This window comes from Scyliorhinus torazame, chromosome 9 (genome assembly GCF_047496885.1).
Source record: "Scyliorhinus torazame isolate Kashiwa2021f chromosome 9, sScyTor2.1, whole genome shotgun sequence".
NCBI classification, from domain to species: domain Eukaryota; kingdom Metazoa; phylum Chordata; class Chondrichthyes; order Carcharhiniformes; family Scyliorhinidae; genus Scyliorhinus; species Scyliorhinus torazame.
The window spans coordinates 228,984,984-229,000,972 of record NC_092715.1 but is presented as its reverse complement, the minus strand read 5'-3'; the positions used below and the strand labels follow the sequence as shown (position 1 = coordinate 229,000,972).

The 15,989-nt window shown below is 57.1% G+C and overlaps 1 protein-coding gene across 7 annotated transcripts in view; it reads right to left on the bottom strand.

The window, feature by feature from the left end:
* frem1a (Fras1 related extracellular matrix 1a) overlaps positions 1-15,989 on the bottom strand; it is a 765,391-nt gene that overhangs the window by 327,637 nt on the left and 421,765 nt on the right. For all 7 annotated transcript variants that reach the window (XM_072517132.1, XM_072517134.1, XM_072517136.1 and 4 more), the window contains 2 exons: positions 9,921-10,063; positions 7,656-7,852 (listed from right to left, as the gene is read on the bottom strand). In XM_072517132.1, coding sequence (XP_072373233.1) covers positions 7,656-7,852; positions 9,921-10,063 — 340 coding nt within the window. The remainder of the gene's footprint in view (positions 1-7,655; positions 7,853-9,920; positions 10,064-15,989) is intronic.

Genomic DNA, 15,989 nt, shown 5'->3' with positions numbered 1-15,989 from the left:
CTGCATGTAGGGATTCTATGATGGACGTGTCCAGCACATCAATAGAATAAATAAGCCTGAAGCATTCGCAACAATCTTCCATCCGGCAATGCAGAAAATTGTCCAGGTATGACCTATACACAAGAAACCTGACAAATCCAATTGGGCCAATTACCACTCCATCAGTCTGCTCTCGATCATCAGTAAAATGATGGAAGAGGTCATCAACAGGGCAATCAACCAACACTTAGCAATAACCTGTTCACAGACACACAGTTCAGGTTCTGCCTGGGTCGCTCAGCTCCAGTTCCCATTACAGCCTTGGTGAGAGTGCTTGCACTTGACACCGAGGCAGTATTTGATCACATGTGACATCAACGAACCCGAGCAAAGCTGGAGTCAATGGGAATCAGAGGGAAAGTTCTCTGCTGGTTGGAGTCATACCCAGCACAAAGAAAGATGTGTGTGTTTGTTGAAGGTCAATCATCTCAGTTCGAGGACATCACTGCAGGAGTTCCTCAGGGTAGTGTCCCAAGTCCAATCATCTTCAGCTGTTTCATCAATTTGGGAAAGTGGCAGAGTCATGGCATTGTTGCTGGACTAGTATTCCAGAGACCCAAAGTATGAGGTTCTCTGAGGATAGTGTTGTATTTTCAGGAAAGCCTGATGCTGCTCCTGGTACACCTTCCTGCATTCTTCATTGAACCTGGGCTTGATGGTGATATGTTGTCCCATGAGGTTAGGGATTTTGGAGGGGTACAATGCTGCTGCTGCTAATGATGGCCTACAATACCTCCTAGATCTGTTCCATTTAGCATCGAGGCAGCGTCATTCAATACAAAAGAGGATGTGCTCTGTGTGAAAATGTGACTAGGCCTGCACAAGAACTGTCCAGTGGTCAATCATATATTTTTTTTTAATTTATTTTGTTCATGGGATGTCGGCATCCTTGGATGGCCAGCATTTATTGCGCAGCCCTAATTGCCCTTGAGAAGGTGCCTTCTTGAACTGCTACAGTCCATGTGGAGTAGAAAAAGATTTCTAGGATTTTGACCCAGCAACAGAGAGGGATGGTGAAATAGTTCCAGTTTTGGAGGTGGCGGTATGTAGATGCATCTGCTACCCTTGTCCTTTTAGGTGGTAGAGGTAATAGGTTTGGAGAGCGCCATCGAAGGAGCCTTGGTGAATTGCTGCAGTACCTCTTCTAGATTGTACATACTGCGTGTCGGTGGTGGACATTGAATGAGATGGATGGGGTGCCAACCAAATGGGCTGCTTTGTCCTGTTGAGCTTTGTAGCGCACAAAGACTCCGAGAGACGAATAGAGTGAAGTCGATGAGGCTTTATTAAGCGTGACTGTTCCCCCGCAGTTCAGTAGTAGACTGCCTGCGGGGGAGGACTCCTGGTTCTTATACTCCGCCTTCAGGGCGGAGCTAGAGGTCAACGGCCAACCAGGACCCGGGATCTGTCAGCCAATGACATCACGGCTTCACAGTCCCACATGACCCCTAATGCGTACTACCACATTCACCCCTTGTTAAAAATGAACCCGGCGGGGTGATGCTTCGCATGGTGGTAAGGGTTTACAAGGCTGGTCCTGGGAGGAAAACTTTCGCATGTTATTACAGTATGTACAAGGTTTTTTTTTCGAACTATTTACAGTAATCGTCAGGAGAAAAAGACAAAATGTTCTTGTTAAAAGTCCACATATTGTAGTGTTAGATCGATGCCACGAGTCGGTCGGGCGGTCTGGTCGTCCGTGTCGATCGCCTCGGCCCCGGTGGTGGTGGTGGTGCTTGTTCCGGTGTTGTCGTCTCCGGGAGCCTTACGGTTTCAGCTTGGGCTTCACTCCTGGTCGGGCCTGGGAGGAGGACCGATCCCCCTGGGAAGGGGGCGGTCGCGGGGTGCGGCGGTGGCAGGAAGGGGGTGATTGGTGTCAGGGGGGGGGGGGGTGTGTGTGTTGCCGGCGGGCGCCAGATCTCGCAGGGAGACCGTGTCCTGTCGGCCGTCGGGGTACTCCACGTAAGCGTACTGCGGGTTCGCGTGAAGGAGGTGAACCCTTTCGACCAACGCGTCCGACTTGTGCGCCCGCACATGTTTTCGGAGCAAGATGGGTCCTGGGGCCGCCAGCCAGGTCGGCAGCGACATTCCAGAGGAGGACTTCCTGGGGAAGACAAGGAGGCGCTCATGAGGCGTTTGGTTAGTGCTAGTACACAGTAGTGACCGGATGGAGTGGAGGGCGTCCGGGAGGACCTCCTGCCACCATGAAACCGGGAGGTCCCTGGACCGTAGGGCCAGTAGGACGGTCTTCCAGACCGTGCCGTTCTCCCTCTCTACTTGCCCGTTCCCCCGGGGGTTGTAGCTGGTCGTCCTGCTCGAGGCTATACCGCTGCTGAGCAGGAACTGGCGCAGCTCGTCACTCATGAAGGAGGACCCCCTGTCGCTGTGGACGTATGCGGGGCAACCGAACAGTGTGAATATGGTGTTCAGGGCTTTAATGACTGTGGCCGCGGTCATGTCAGGGCAGGGGATGGCGAATGGGAAGCGGGAGTACTCGTCCACCTCATTAAGGAAGTATGTGTTGCGGTCGGTGGAGGGGAGGGGTCCTTTGAAATCCAGACTTAGGCGTTCAAAGGGGCGGGAAGCCTTAATCAGGTGCGCAACATCCGGCCTGAAAAAATGCGGTTTGCACTCTGCGCAGATGTGGCAGTTCCTTGTGACTGTACGGACCTCCTCCAAAGAGTATGTGAGGTTGCGGGACTTAATAAAGTGGTAGAACCGAGTGACCCCCGGGTGGCAGAGGTCCTCGTGGAGGGTTTGGAGGCGGTTAATTTGTGCGTTGGCACATGTGCCGCGGGATAGGGCATCGGACGGCTCGTTCAGCTTTCCGGGACGATACAAGATCTCGTAGTTGAAGGTGGAGAGCTCGATCCTCCACCTTAAGATCTTGTCGTTTTTGATTTTGCCCCGCTGTGCATTATCGAACATGAAGTCTACCGACCGTTGGTCCGTAAGGAGAGTGAATCTCCTGCCGGCCAGGTAATGCCTCCAATGTCGCACCGCTTCCACTATGGCTTGGGCTTCCTTTTCCACTGAGGAGTGGCGGATTTCTGAAGCGTGGAGGGTTCGGGAGAAAAAGGCCACAGGTCTGCCCGCTTGGTTAAGGGCGTCGCTCTCGACCTGGAAGGGGAGGGACTCGTCGATGGCGCGCATCGTGGCCTTTGCGATATCCGCTTTGATGCGGCTGAAGGCCTGGCAAGCCTCTGTCGACAGGGGGAAGGTAGTGGACTGTATTAGGGGGCGTGCCTTGTCTGCATACTGGGGGACCCACTGGGCGTAGTATGAAAAGAACCCCATGCAGCGTTTTAGGGCTTTTGAGCAGTGCGGGAGGGGAAATTCCATGAGGGAGCGCATACGTTCGGGGTCGGGGCCTATTATCCCATTGCGCACTACGTAGCCCAGGATGGCTAGCCGGTTGGTGCTAAAAATGCACTTGTCCTCATTGTACGTGAGGTTCAAGGCTTTAGCGGTCTGGAGGAATTTTTGGAGATTGGCGTCGTGGTCCTGCTGATCGTGGCCGCAGATGGTTACATTGTCGGGATACGGGAACGTGGCCCGCAACCCGTGTTGATCAACCATTCGGTCCATCTCTCGTTGGAAGACCGAGACCCCGTTTGTGACGCCAAATGGGACCCTTAGGAAATGGTATAATCGCCCGTCTGCCTCGAAGGCTGTGTACTTGCGGTCACTTGGGCGGATGGGGAGCTGATGGTAGGCGGACTTGAGGTCCACGGTGGAGAAGACCTTATATTGGGCAATCCGATTGACCATGTCGGATATGCGGGGGAGAGGGTACGCGTCTCGTTGTGTGTACCTGTTGATGGTCTGGCTATAGTCTATGACTATCCTTTGCTTCTTCCCTGTCTTTACTACTACCACCTGTGCTCTCCAGGGACTGTTGCTGGCCTGGATTATGCCTTCCTTCAGTAGCCGCTGGACTTCGGACCGAATGAAGGTCCGGTCCTGGGCGCTGTACCGTCTGCTCCTAGTGGCGACGGGTTTGCAATCCGGGGTGAGGTTTGCAAACAAGGATGGGGGCTGAACCTTGAGGGTTGCGAGGCCGCAGATAGTGAGTGGGGGTATTGGGCCGCCGAATTTGAAGGTTAGGCTCTGTAGATTGCACTGGAAGTCTAATCCCAGTAATGTGGGGGCGCAGAGTTGGGGAAGGACGTAGAGCCTGTAGTTTTTGAACTCCCTCCCTTGCACCGTTAGGGTAACTATGCAGAAGCCTTTGATCTGTACGGAGTGGGATCCTGCAACGAGGGAAGTCTTTTGTGCGCTGGGACAGATGGTCAAAGAACACCGTCTTACCGTGTCGGGGTGGATAAAGCTCTCCGTGCTCCCGGAGTCGACCAGGCATGGTGTCTCGTGCCCGTTTATCAGCACCGTTGTCGTCGTCGTCTGGAGCGTCCGGGGCCGTGCTTGGTCCAGCGTCAAGTTAGCCAGCCGTGGTTGTAATGGTTGAGCGTCTTCTTCGAACCCCGTGGAGCCGTCGACGCTGGGGTCCGTTGTTGCCGTCCAAGATGGCGTCGGGGGTGAACAAGATGGCTGCCCCCATGCATCGCACATGGCTGGGGGGTCACAAGATGGCGGCGGGGGTGGACAAAATGGCCGCCCCCATGCGTCGTACAGGTCTGGGGTGGTCCAAGATGGCGGCACCCCTCCTCCCCTCGTGGTGGCCGGGACCCAAAATGGCGGCGCCTGCGGGTCGCACATGGGGCGCTGGGAGGGTTGGGGAGCGTTAGGAACACGCAGGACTCCCTCTTCTCTGGGGACAGCGGTGGCCGGGACCCAAAGTGGTAGCGCCGGCGGGTCACACATGGGGCGCGGGGGGGGGGGGGGGGGGGGGGTTGGGGAGCGTAAAAGGCGTGCAGGGCTCCCTGTTCTCCGGGGAGAGCGGTGGTCGGGACCCAAGGTGGTTGCGCCTGCGGGTCGTACATGGGGTGCTGGGGGGGTTGGGGAGCGTAAAAGGCGTGCAGGGCTCCCTGTTCTCCTGGGACCGCGGCGACCTCCCGGGACCGTCACACAGCCGCAAAATGGCCCTTTTTCCCGCAGCCCTTACAGATCGCTGCGCGGGCCGGGCAGCGCTGCCGGGGGTGTTTCGCCTGGCCGCAGAAATAGCAGCGGGCTCCCCGGTGCGACTTGGCGTTTGAACCGCGCAAGCCTGTGGGGTGTCCGGGGGGGGGGGGGGGGGGGGTGGGTTTGGCGCGACGGGTGCGTACGGAGCCCAATGGGCTGCCGCGCAGTCAGGGCCGTAGGCGCGGGTGTTTCGCGCGGCCACGTCTTGGGAGGCTGCTAGGGCCCGTGCCTCTGAGAGTCCTAGCGACTCTTTTTCTAAAAGTCTTTGGCGGATTTGGGAGGAGTTCATACCTGCCACAAAAGCCTCGCGCATTAACATGTCCGTGTGTTCATTTGCGTTCACCGGCGGGCAGCTGCAGGCCCATCCCAAAATTAGTAGCGTGGCGTAGAATTCATCTATCGATTCTCCGGGACTTTGCCGTCTCGTTGCGAGTTGATAGCGAGCGTAGATCTGGTTTACTGGGCGAACATAGAGACTTTTTAGTGCTGCGAACGCCGTCTGGAAATCCTCTGCGTCTTCGATGAGAGAGAAAATCTCCGTGCTTAACCTCGAGTGCAGGACCTGTAGTTTTTGGTCTTCTGTGACCCGGCCGAGGGCCGTTCTGAGGTAGGCCTCGAAACAAGTCTGCCAGTGCTTGAAAGCTGCTGCTGTGTTCACTGCGTGGGGGCTGATCCTCAGGCATTCCGGGATGATCCTGAGCTCCATAGTCCTTTAGTCACGCTTAATAAATTGTAGCGCACAAAGACTCCGAGAGACGAATAGAGTGAAGTCGATGAGGCTTTATTAAGCGTGACTGTTCCCCCGCAGTTCAGTAGTAGACTGCCTGCGGGGGAGGACTCCTGGTTCTTATACTCCGCCTTCAGGGCGGAGCTAGAGGTCAACGGCCAACCAGGACCCGGGATCTGTCAGCCAATGACATCACGGCTTCACAGTCCCACATGACACCTAATGCATACGACCACAAGCTTTTTGAGTGTTGTTGGAGTGGTACCGATGCAGGCAAGTGGAGAGTATTCCATCACATAGAAACAGAACACAGGAGCAGGAGTAAGCTATTCAGCCCTTTGAGCCTGCTCCACCATTCAACATGATCATGCCTATCTTCTATCTCAACACCTTACTTCCATGCTCTCCCATACTCCTTGACAACTTTACAATCAAGTAGCCTATCTATTTCCTTCTTACATATATTGAGTAACCTCGCCTCCCCACAGCTTTCTGTGGCAGAGAATTCTATAGATTCACCACCCTCTCAGTGAAGATGTTTCTCCTCCTCTCAGCAATAAATGACCTATCACATGTCCTGAGACTCTGACTCCTTGTTCTAGATTCCCCCCCACCCAACCAGTGGAAACAACATTTCAGCATCCAATCTGTCCAGCCCATCAGAGTTTTTATCTTTCAATAACATCCCCACTCATTCTTCCATATTCCATTGAATACAGGCCCAGTTGACCCAATCTCTCCTCATACGACACTCCTGCCATTTCAGGAATGAGTCTGATAAACCTTCAGTGCACTCCCTCTCTGGAAAGTAGATCCTTTCTTAGATAAGACGACCAAAACTGCGCACAATGCCCCAGGCTGGGAATTTCCGCTCCTGTTCTTTTCAGGCGGGTTTGGCGACAGCAGCAGAAAATCTTGCAAGAGGCTCAAATCACATCTTACATCGGCGAGTCTGAAGCTGCAAATCAGATGCCTGGACCGCTCAGGTGGCTATCTACAATACCCACCGGAGAGGGTTTCCCGCATGATCGCAGTTTGCTGTGCTCTTCACAGTCTGACGATGCAAAGAGGTGAGCCTTCTCCAGGAAAACCAGAGGACTGAGTGTTAGCAACATGACAGATTTGCTAAAATTCTTTCTGTTGTCAGTTCATGCCAGGTGGCATGTCCGGTTTTATTCCTTTTCAATTTTTCTGTGACAGATTGGTTAAACTAAGTGGCTTTCCAGGCCAGACCAGGTAAGAGTGTCAAATGTCCTTCCAGAAGGGCATTGGTTAATCATATGGGTTCTTAAGGAAACCAATGACACTGGTTTCATGGTCACTGTTCTTGAGACAAGCTTTTAGTTCCAGATTTTTACTCATTAATCAACCTTAAATTTCACCAGGTGTCATGGTGGGATTTGAATCGGTCTCTCAGGAGGACTGGCTAGTCTGGCAACATTATCGTGAATCCACCTTCTCCCCTTTGCATCAGGTTGATTGGTGAGGACATTCATCTCTCATGTTAGGCTGCTCACCACCTGCCATAGGTCCAGTCTGGTCCTCGGGACTTAGGCAGTTTAGTCAGTCATGAAACCGAGCAACTCTTGGTGATGGATACTGAAGTTCAGTGCAGAACATAATGGATTTAAATTTACGGTATTACCCCACATTGTGGCTCAGATGGTTCTTCCCTGATACATTACTCAATCATATAGCGAACCAAACCAAAATAAACCACAATGTATTTTGCTGTGTATGAGAACATCAACATTTATCATAGTTTGGTGTAGTTATAATACGCAAAGGAGATTGGTCCACAGAAACCTACCCAAGTATTGAAGTAAAGAATGGCAGAGTTGTTATTGTATATACGATCTCTCTATCTGGTGACTCTGCATCTGTGAAATGCAACTGATTCTTTGTCAGATACGCTATCTCAGTCTCCTTGACAACAAGGTGGCGGACAACCCCCGGTGCTTCTTTGGGAAGCTGATCATCCACTGGTGTAATATGGACAATTACTGTCTGCAATAAAATTAATTTTGTGAAAATAGACTGGCAGAATTTTGTAGCATTAAAAAATAAAATCATACAGATAACATGTTAATCACGGCACACAATAAATTTAAGTATTCAACATTAAGCCATTTAAACACTGCAGATGTTTTGGCCCATCACATCCAGGCCATCTCTGTAGACCAATCAATCAGTCCCTTTCCCTTGTAGCACTAAATGTCTATTTTATTTAAATACCTATCCAATATACGTTTGAAATCATTCATTGTCGCTATTTCCAGCATAGGCAGCGAGTTTTCAGGAGGAGACGAGATGAGGCGGGCAAAGTCAGGTGATATTATAGAGGTGGAAAGAGTCAGTCTTAGTGAGGGCATTCTTTTATGTTCAGGAGCTCATATCAGACACCATGGTTGTGAACAGCCTGGTTTAATCACAAACTATTGCCGGAAGACGCATGGAGTCACACAAGCTAGGGGGCAGAGTTTGGGGTGGAGACTGAAGACACGGACATCAATCCTCCCAATATTTAATTGGGGCAGAGGTCCCACAGCCCTCCAGGCAACAAAGTCATCGTGAAGCTAAACCATTCCACAACAGCCTACCCCTCAGCCATACAGCACTGTGGGTGGGTTCAATGGGCAGTTTGTGGGAACTCTGCCCCCAGTGGGGAGGAAGTCCCACCCTTGGAGCTGCTGGCCAATCAGAATCGCCAGCAGCTCCAACAGTCCCAGCATCACTAAGCGCATGTTAGTGGATGTTTCTGGGACTGCAACAGGGAAGAAGGAAGCCCAAGAATTCTTGGAACCATGTAAGTCTGGAGTGTTGGGCAGGGACCGTTTGAACAGGTTATAGAGGGCAGTTGGGTGGAGGTGTTTTGGGGCTAGTGCGTGTAAGGCAGCAGGAAAATAAGAAAGTGGGAGTTCTAACTTAGGCCCTCGATCCACAAAGGGCAGACCCCACTTCCTTTTTGCCGTTCTGAGGAATTTATTTATAAAAGAAAATTGGGCTCTCCACTTTCCATACCAAAGATTTGATGGTGTGGGCAATGTATTATTGCGGTCAATTGACTTGGTTACAAGCCTAATTGACCGTTGATTATTCGTTTAAATATGATGGGCAGGCTGATGATTTTGGCATTCATATGGGTGAGTGGGAAGGTGGTGGAGTGGGCACCCATGGGCACCCACCCTATTTTACAAGCCCCCAGTCGAAAACATGTACGTTAATGGCAAGTGAAATGCAACCCCTGGATATATGTATAGAGAAATTCTTGAAGGTGACAGGGCATGTTGATCTGGCTGATAAAAAGACGTGCAGTCTTTTTGGATTTGGAAATAGAAGCAAAAGAATACAAAAGCTAGTAGGTTATGGTGAGGTTTCAGCTGCCCTATTGTGCTGCATTCTGTCCAAGACACTTTAGGAAGGATGGCAGTCAAGAGTATATAGAGGGGATTTTAGAACGAGAGGCCAGAATTGATTGAGAGGCAGTAGATTTAGAACTGAGATGAGAAGGAATTATTTCTCCTGGGGAACTTGCAGAACTTGTTTCCACATAGTGCTGTGGAATCTGAGTCGTTAAATGGTTTCAAGAAGGAGAAAGATATATTTCCGGAAAAAATAGGTTACAGGGATGTAGGGAACAGAAAGGGAGGTGGATCAGGCTGGCACTGCCAGCGTGCCATCCTGAAAGTGCCCGGTGCCCAGGTGACACGAGCAGTGCCAGGGTGCCATACTGCCTCCAATCCTCTGGGAGACCCCCATGAGTGCCGTTCCGCTTGGTCCCCATTTGTGGAGACCAGCACTGAACACCGCTGGCCTGAGATCGCCAAGACAAAAGGGATAGATCCCGAGCTATCTCACCCTAATATTCAGATTTCTCAAAACATGATCTGCCCACAATGGGCGGGATTCACATTGCGACATCTTGCGAGATAGCGTTAGATCTCATGAGGCGTGGCGATCTGCGCAGATCCCAGAAGAGAGATCTCCCAGCATCTACCGGTCACGTTGCAGTGCTGCCTTTCAGGTGTAAAATGGTCAATAGATCGTGCCCATGATGTTTGACACAAACAAGTACCTGAGTCTCCGAGAGGTTCGGTGGGTCGTGGCTATCAGACAGGATAAACTCAAAGGAATCTTCAAATACTTCACCTCCCAAGTGACGGTAATATATCATAGCATTGAAGAGATCTCTCTGTGAGAACCTAGTGACGGGATAACCTGTCAACAACAAAAACAGGAAGCATATTAATAGACAGTGACTGAATTATTTCAAATAAACAATGCCACAGTTCCCCGAGCCTAGTTGATAAATATATCATCCAGGGCGTGTAATAGGAACAAACCCTAAAGGTCCCAATCCAGGTTTAGTTTGGGATTTGTGGTCTGGTGCTCACAGCAAAAGGCTGGATTAGCAGACATCAGCCAGGACAGTGCACTACATTTGGGCTCAGGTGGGGTTCCTTCTCATGAACATTATCCATGTCAATCCTGGTTGAGACTTATTCAAGACAGTCTAAGAACCAAATAGCTGACAATGATTGTCAAGGGTCAGAAAGGATGAAATACCATTTACAAAAACCACGCATCCCAAAAGGGCCTTCAGTGAGTCTTTTATTGTCAATACCCAGGGTATGCCACCATTTACCTCCTGGTGATCCTCATTGTCTATGGTGCTCATAACAAAATGCTGTTGCCTCACACTGCCTCCACTTCATTAATTTCCTGTGAGAAGATGTTGACGCAACCAACTGGTGGACAAGAGGATAAAAATCCAATCAAGCTGGAAATGCAACTTTTCTCCGTTCCTTGAATATAAGAACATGCTAAATAGAAGTAGGAGTCACCCATTTGGTCCTTCAAGCCTGATTGACCATTGAACAGGATCATGGCTGATCCTGTTTCTTAACTCATCCTCCAGCATCCCATAATTCAATGAGTACCCCACAGACTGGAGACCGCCTGAACAGCGAGCGCCCGCCGAGCGACTGTGCGCAGACTGGAGACCGCCCGAACAGCGACCACCCGCCCAGGGACTGTGCGCAGACTGGAGACCGCCCGAACAGCGACCGCCCGCCCAGCGACTGTGCGCAGACTGGAGACCGCCTAAACAGCGACAGCCCGCCCAGCGACCGAGCGCAGACTGGAGACCGCCTGAACAGCGAGCGCCCGCCCAGCGACTGTGCGCAGACTGGAGACCGCCTGAACAGCGACCGCCCACCCAGCGACCGAGCGCAGACTGGAGACCGCCTGAGCAGCGAGCGCCCGCCCAGCGACTGTGCGCAGACTGGAGACCACCAGAGCAGCGAGCGCCCGGCCAGCGACCGAGCGCAGACTGGAGACCGCCCGAACAGCGACCGCCTGCACAGCGACCGAGCGCAGACTGGAGACCACCCGAACAGCGACCGCCCGCCCAGCGACTGAGCGCAGACTGGAGAAAGCCACCCAACGACCGAGCGCAGACTGGAGACCGCCACCCAGCGACCGAGCGCAGACTGGAGACCGCCACCCAGCGACCGAGCGCAGACTGGAGACCGCCCGAACAGCGACCGCCCGCCCAGCGACCGAGCGCAGACTGGAGACCGCCACCCAGCGACCGAGCACAGACTGGAGACCGCCCGAACAGCGACCGTCACCCAGCGACCGAGTGCAGACTGGAGACCGCCTGAACAGCAACAGCCCGCCCAGTGACTGAGCGTAGACTGGAGACCGCCCAAACAGTGACCGAACGCAGACTGGAGACTGCCCGCCCAGCGACCGAGCGCAGGCGGGAGACTGCCCAAACAGCAACCGCCCGCCCAGCGACCGAGCGCAGACTGGAGAACGCCCGAACAGCGACCGAGCGTAGACTGGAGAACGCCCGAAAACTGACCGAGCGCAGACTGGAGACCGCCCAAACAACGACCGCTCGCCCAGCGACCGTGTGCAGACTGGAGACCGCCCGCCCAGCGACCGACCGCCAACGACCGAGCGCTGACCGGAGACCGCCACCCAGCGACCGAGCGCAGACTGGAGACCGCCACGCAGCGACCGAACGCAGACTGGAGACCACCCGAACAGCGAGCGCCCGCCTAGCATCCGAGCGCAGACTGGAGACCGCCCGCCCAGCGACCGCTCACCCAGCGACTGAGCGGAGACTGGAGAACGCCCGCCCAGCGACCGCCCGCCCAGCGACTGAGCGGAGACTGGAGACCGCCCGAACAGCGACTGCCCGAACAGTGACCGAGCGCGGACTGGAGACCGCCCAAACAGCGACCGCCACCCAGCGACCGAGCACAGACTGGTGACCGCCACCCAACGACCGAGCGCAGACTGGAGACCACCCAAACAGCGACCGAACGCAGACGGGAGACCGCCCGAACAGCGACCGAGCGCAGACTGGAGACCGCCAGAACAGCGACCGCCCGCCCAGCGACTGAGCGCAGACTGGAGACCGCCACCCAGCGACCGAGCGCAGACTGAAGACCGCAACCCAGCGACCGAGCGCAGACTGGAGACCGCCAGAACAGCGACCGAGCGCAGACTGGAGACCGCCAGAACAGCGACCGCCCGCCCAGCGACTGAGCGCAGACTGTAGACCGCCACCCAGCGACCGAGCGCAGACTGAAGACCGCAACCCAGCGACCGAGCGCAGACTGGAGACCGCCAGAAAAGCGACCGAGCGCAGACTGGAGACCGCCAGAACAACGACCGCCCGCCCAACGACTGAGCGCAGACTGGAGACCGCCACCCAGCGACCGAGCGCAGACTGGAGACCGCCCGCCACCCAGCGACCGAGCGCAGACTGGAGACCGCCCAAACAGCGACCGCCTGCAGACTGGAGACCGCTCGCCCAGCGACTGTGCGCAGACTGGAGACCGCCCGAACAGCGACCGCTCGCCCAGCGACCGAGCGCAGACTGGAGACCGCCCGAACAGCGACCGCTCACCCAGCGACCGAGCGCAGACTGGAGACCGCCCGCCCAGCGACCGAGCGCAGACTGGAGACCGCCCGCCCAGCAACCGCCCGCCCAGCGACTGAGCGCTGACTGGAGAATGCCCGGACAGCTACCGCCCGCCCAGCGACCGAGCGCAGACTGGAGACCGCCTGAACAGTGACCGAGCGCAGACTGGAGACCGCCCGAACTGCGACCGCCGCCCAGCGACCGAGCGCAGACTGGAGACCGCCGGAACAGCGACCGCCCGCCCAGCGACTGAGCGCAGACTGGAGACCGCCACCCAACGACCGAGCGCAGACTGGAGACCGCCACCCAGCGACCGAGCGCAGACTTGAGACCGCCACCCTGCGACCGAGCGCAGACTGGAGACCGCCCAAACAGCGACCGAACGCAGACTGGAGACCGCCCGAACAGCGACCGAACGCAGACTGGAGACCGCCCAAACAACATCCGAGTGCAGACTGGAGACCGCCCGCCCAGCGACCGCCCGCCCAGCGACTGAGCGGAGACTGGAGAACGCCCGCCCAGCGACTGAGTGGAGACTGGAGTCCGCCCGAACAGCGACCGCCCAAACAGCGACCGCCCAAACAGCGACCGACCGCCCAGCGACTGAGCGCAGACTGGAGACCACCACCCAGCGACCGAGCGCAGACTGGAGACCACCCAAACAGCGACCGAACGCAGACTGGAGACCGCCCGAACAGCGCAGACTGTAGACCGCCCTAACAGCGACTGCCCGCATAGCGACTGAGCGCAGACTGGAGACCGCCCAAATAGCGACCGCTCGCCCAGCGACCGAGCGCAGACTGGAGACCGCCCGCCCAGCGACCGAGCGCAGACTGGAGACCGCCCGAACAGCGACCGCTCGCCCAGCACCCGAGCGCAGACTGGAGACCGCCCGAACAGCGAGCGCTCGCCCAGCGACTGTGCGCAGACTGGAGACCGCCCAAACAGCGACCGCTCGCCCAGCGACCGAGCGCAGACTGGAGACCGCTCGCCCAGCGACTGTGCGCAGACTGGAGACCGCCCAAACAGCGACCGCTCGCCCAGCGACCGAGCGCAGACTGGAGACCGCCCGAACAGCGACCGCTCACCCAGCGACCGAGCGCAGACTGGAGACCGCCCGCCCAGCGACCGAGCGCAGACTGGAGACCGCCCGAACAGCGAGCGCTCGCCCAGCGACTGTGCGCAGACTGGAGACCGCCCAAACAGCGACCGCTCGTCCAGCGACCGAGCGCAGACTGGAGACCGCTCGCCCAGCGACTGTGCGCAGACTGGAGACCGCCCAAACAGCGAGCGCTCGCCCAGCGACCGAGCGCAGACTGGAGACCGCCCAAACAGCGACCGCTCGCCCAGCGACCGAGCGCAGACTGGAGACCGCCCGCCCAGCGACCGAGGGCAGACTGGAGACCGCCCGAACAGCGAGCGCTCGCCCAGCGACTGAGCGTAGACTGGAGACCGCCCAAACAGTGACCGAACGCAGACTAGAGACCGCCCGACCAGCGACCGAGCGCAGACTGGAGACTGCCCAAACAGCGACCGCCCGCCCAGCGACCGAGTGCAGACTGGAGACCGCCCGAACAGCGACCGAGTGCAGACTGGAGAACGCCCGAAAAGTGACCGAGCGCAGACTGGAGACCGCCCAAACAGAGACCGCTCGCCCAGCGACCGAGCGCAGACGGGAGACCGCCCGCCCAGCGACAGAGCGCAGACTGGAGACCGCCCGCCCAGCGACCGAGTGCAGACTGGAGACCGTCCGAACAGCGACCGCCCGCCCAGCGACCGAGCGCAGACTGGAGACCGCCCGCCCAGCGACAGAGCGCAGACTGAAGACCGCCGGAACAGCGACCGCTCACCCAGCGACAGAGCGCAGACTGGAGACCGCCTGAACAGCGACCGCCCGCCCAGTGACTGAGCGCAGACTGGAGACCGCCCAAACAGTGACCGAACGCAGACTGGAGACCGCCCGCCCAGCGACCGAGCGCAGACTGGAGACTGCCCAAACAGCGACCGCCCGCCCAGCGACCGAGTGCAGACTGGAGTCCACCCGAAAAGTGACCGAGCGCAGACTGGAGACCGCCCGCACAGCGACAGAGCGCAGACTGAAGACCGCCCGCCCAGCGACCGAGCGCAGACTGGAGACTGCCCAAACAGCGACCGCACGCCCAGCGACCGAGTGCAGACTGGAGACCGCCCGCCCAGCGACAGAGCGCAGACTGAAGACCGCCGGAACAGCGACCGCTCACCCAGCGACAGAGCGCAGACTGGAGACCGCCCAAACAGCGACCGCCCGCCCAGCGACCGAGTGCAGACTGGAGACCACCCGAAAAGTGACCGAGCGCAGACTGGAGACCGCCCGCCCAGCGACAGAGCGCAGACTGAAGACCGCCCGCCCAGCGACCGAGTGCAGACTGGAGACCGTCCAAACAGCGACCGCCCGCCCAGCGACCGAGCGCAGACTGGAGACTGGAGACCGCCCGCCCAGCGACCGCCCGCCCAGCGACTGAGCGGAGACTGGAGAACACCCGCCCAGGGACCGCTCGCCCAGCGACTGAGCGGAGACTGGAGACCGCCCGCCCAGCAACCGCCCGCCCAGCGACTGAGCGCTGACTGGAGAATGCCCGAACAGCTACCGCCCGCCCAGCGACCGAGCGCAGACTGGAGACCGCCTGAACAGTGACCGAGCGCAGACTGGAGACCGCCCGAACTGCGACCGCCGCCCAGCGACCGAGCGCAGACTGGAGACCGCCGGAACAGCGACCGAGCGCAGACTGGAGACCGCCCGAACAGCGACCGCTCGCCCAGCACCCGAGCGCAGACTGGAGACCGCCCGAACAGCGCAGACTGTAGACCGCCCTAACAGCGACTGCCCGCATAGCGACTGAGCGCAGACTGGAGACCGCCCAAATAGCGACCGCTCGCCCAGCGACCGAGCGCAGACTGGAGACCGCCCGCCCAGCGACCGAGCGCAGACTGGAGACCGCCCGAACAGCGACCGCTCGCCCAGCACCCGAGCGCAGACTGGAGACCGCCCGAACAGCGAGCGCTCGCCCAGCGACTGTGCGCAGACTGGAGACCGCCCAAACAGCGACCGCTCGCCCAGCGACCGAGCGCAGACTGGAGACCGCCCGAACAGCGACCGCTCGCCCAGCACCCGAGCGCAGACTGGAGACCGCCCGAACAGCGCAGACTGTAGACCGCCCTAACAGC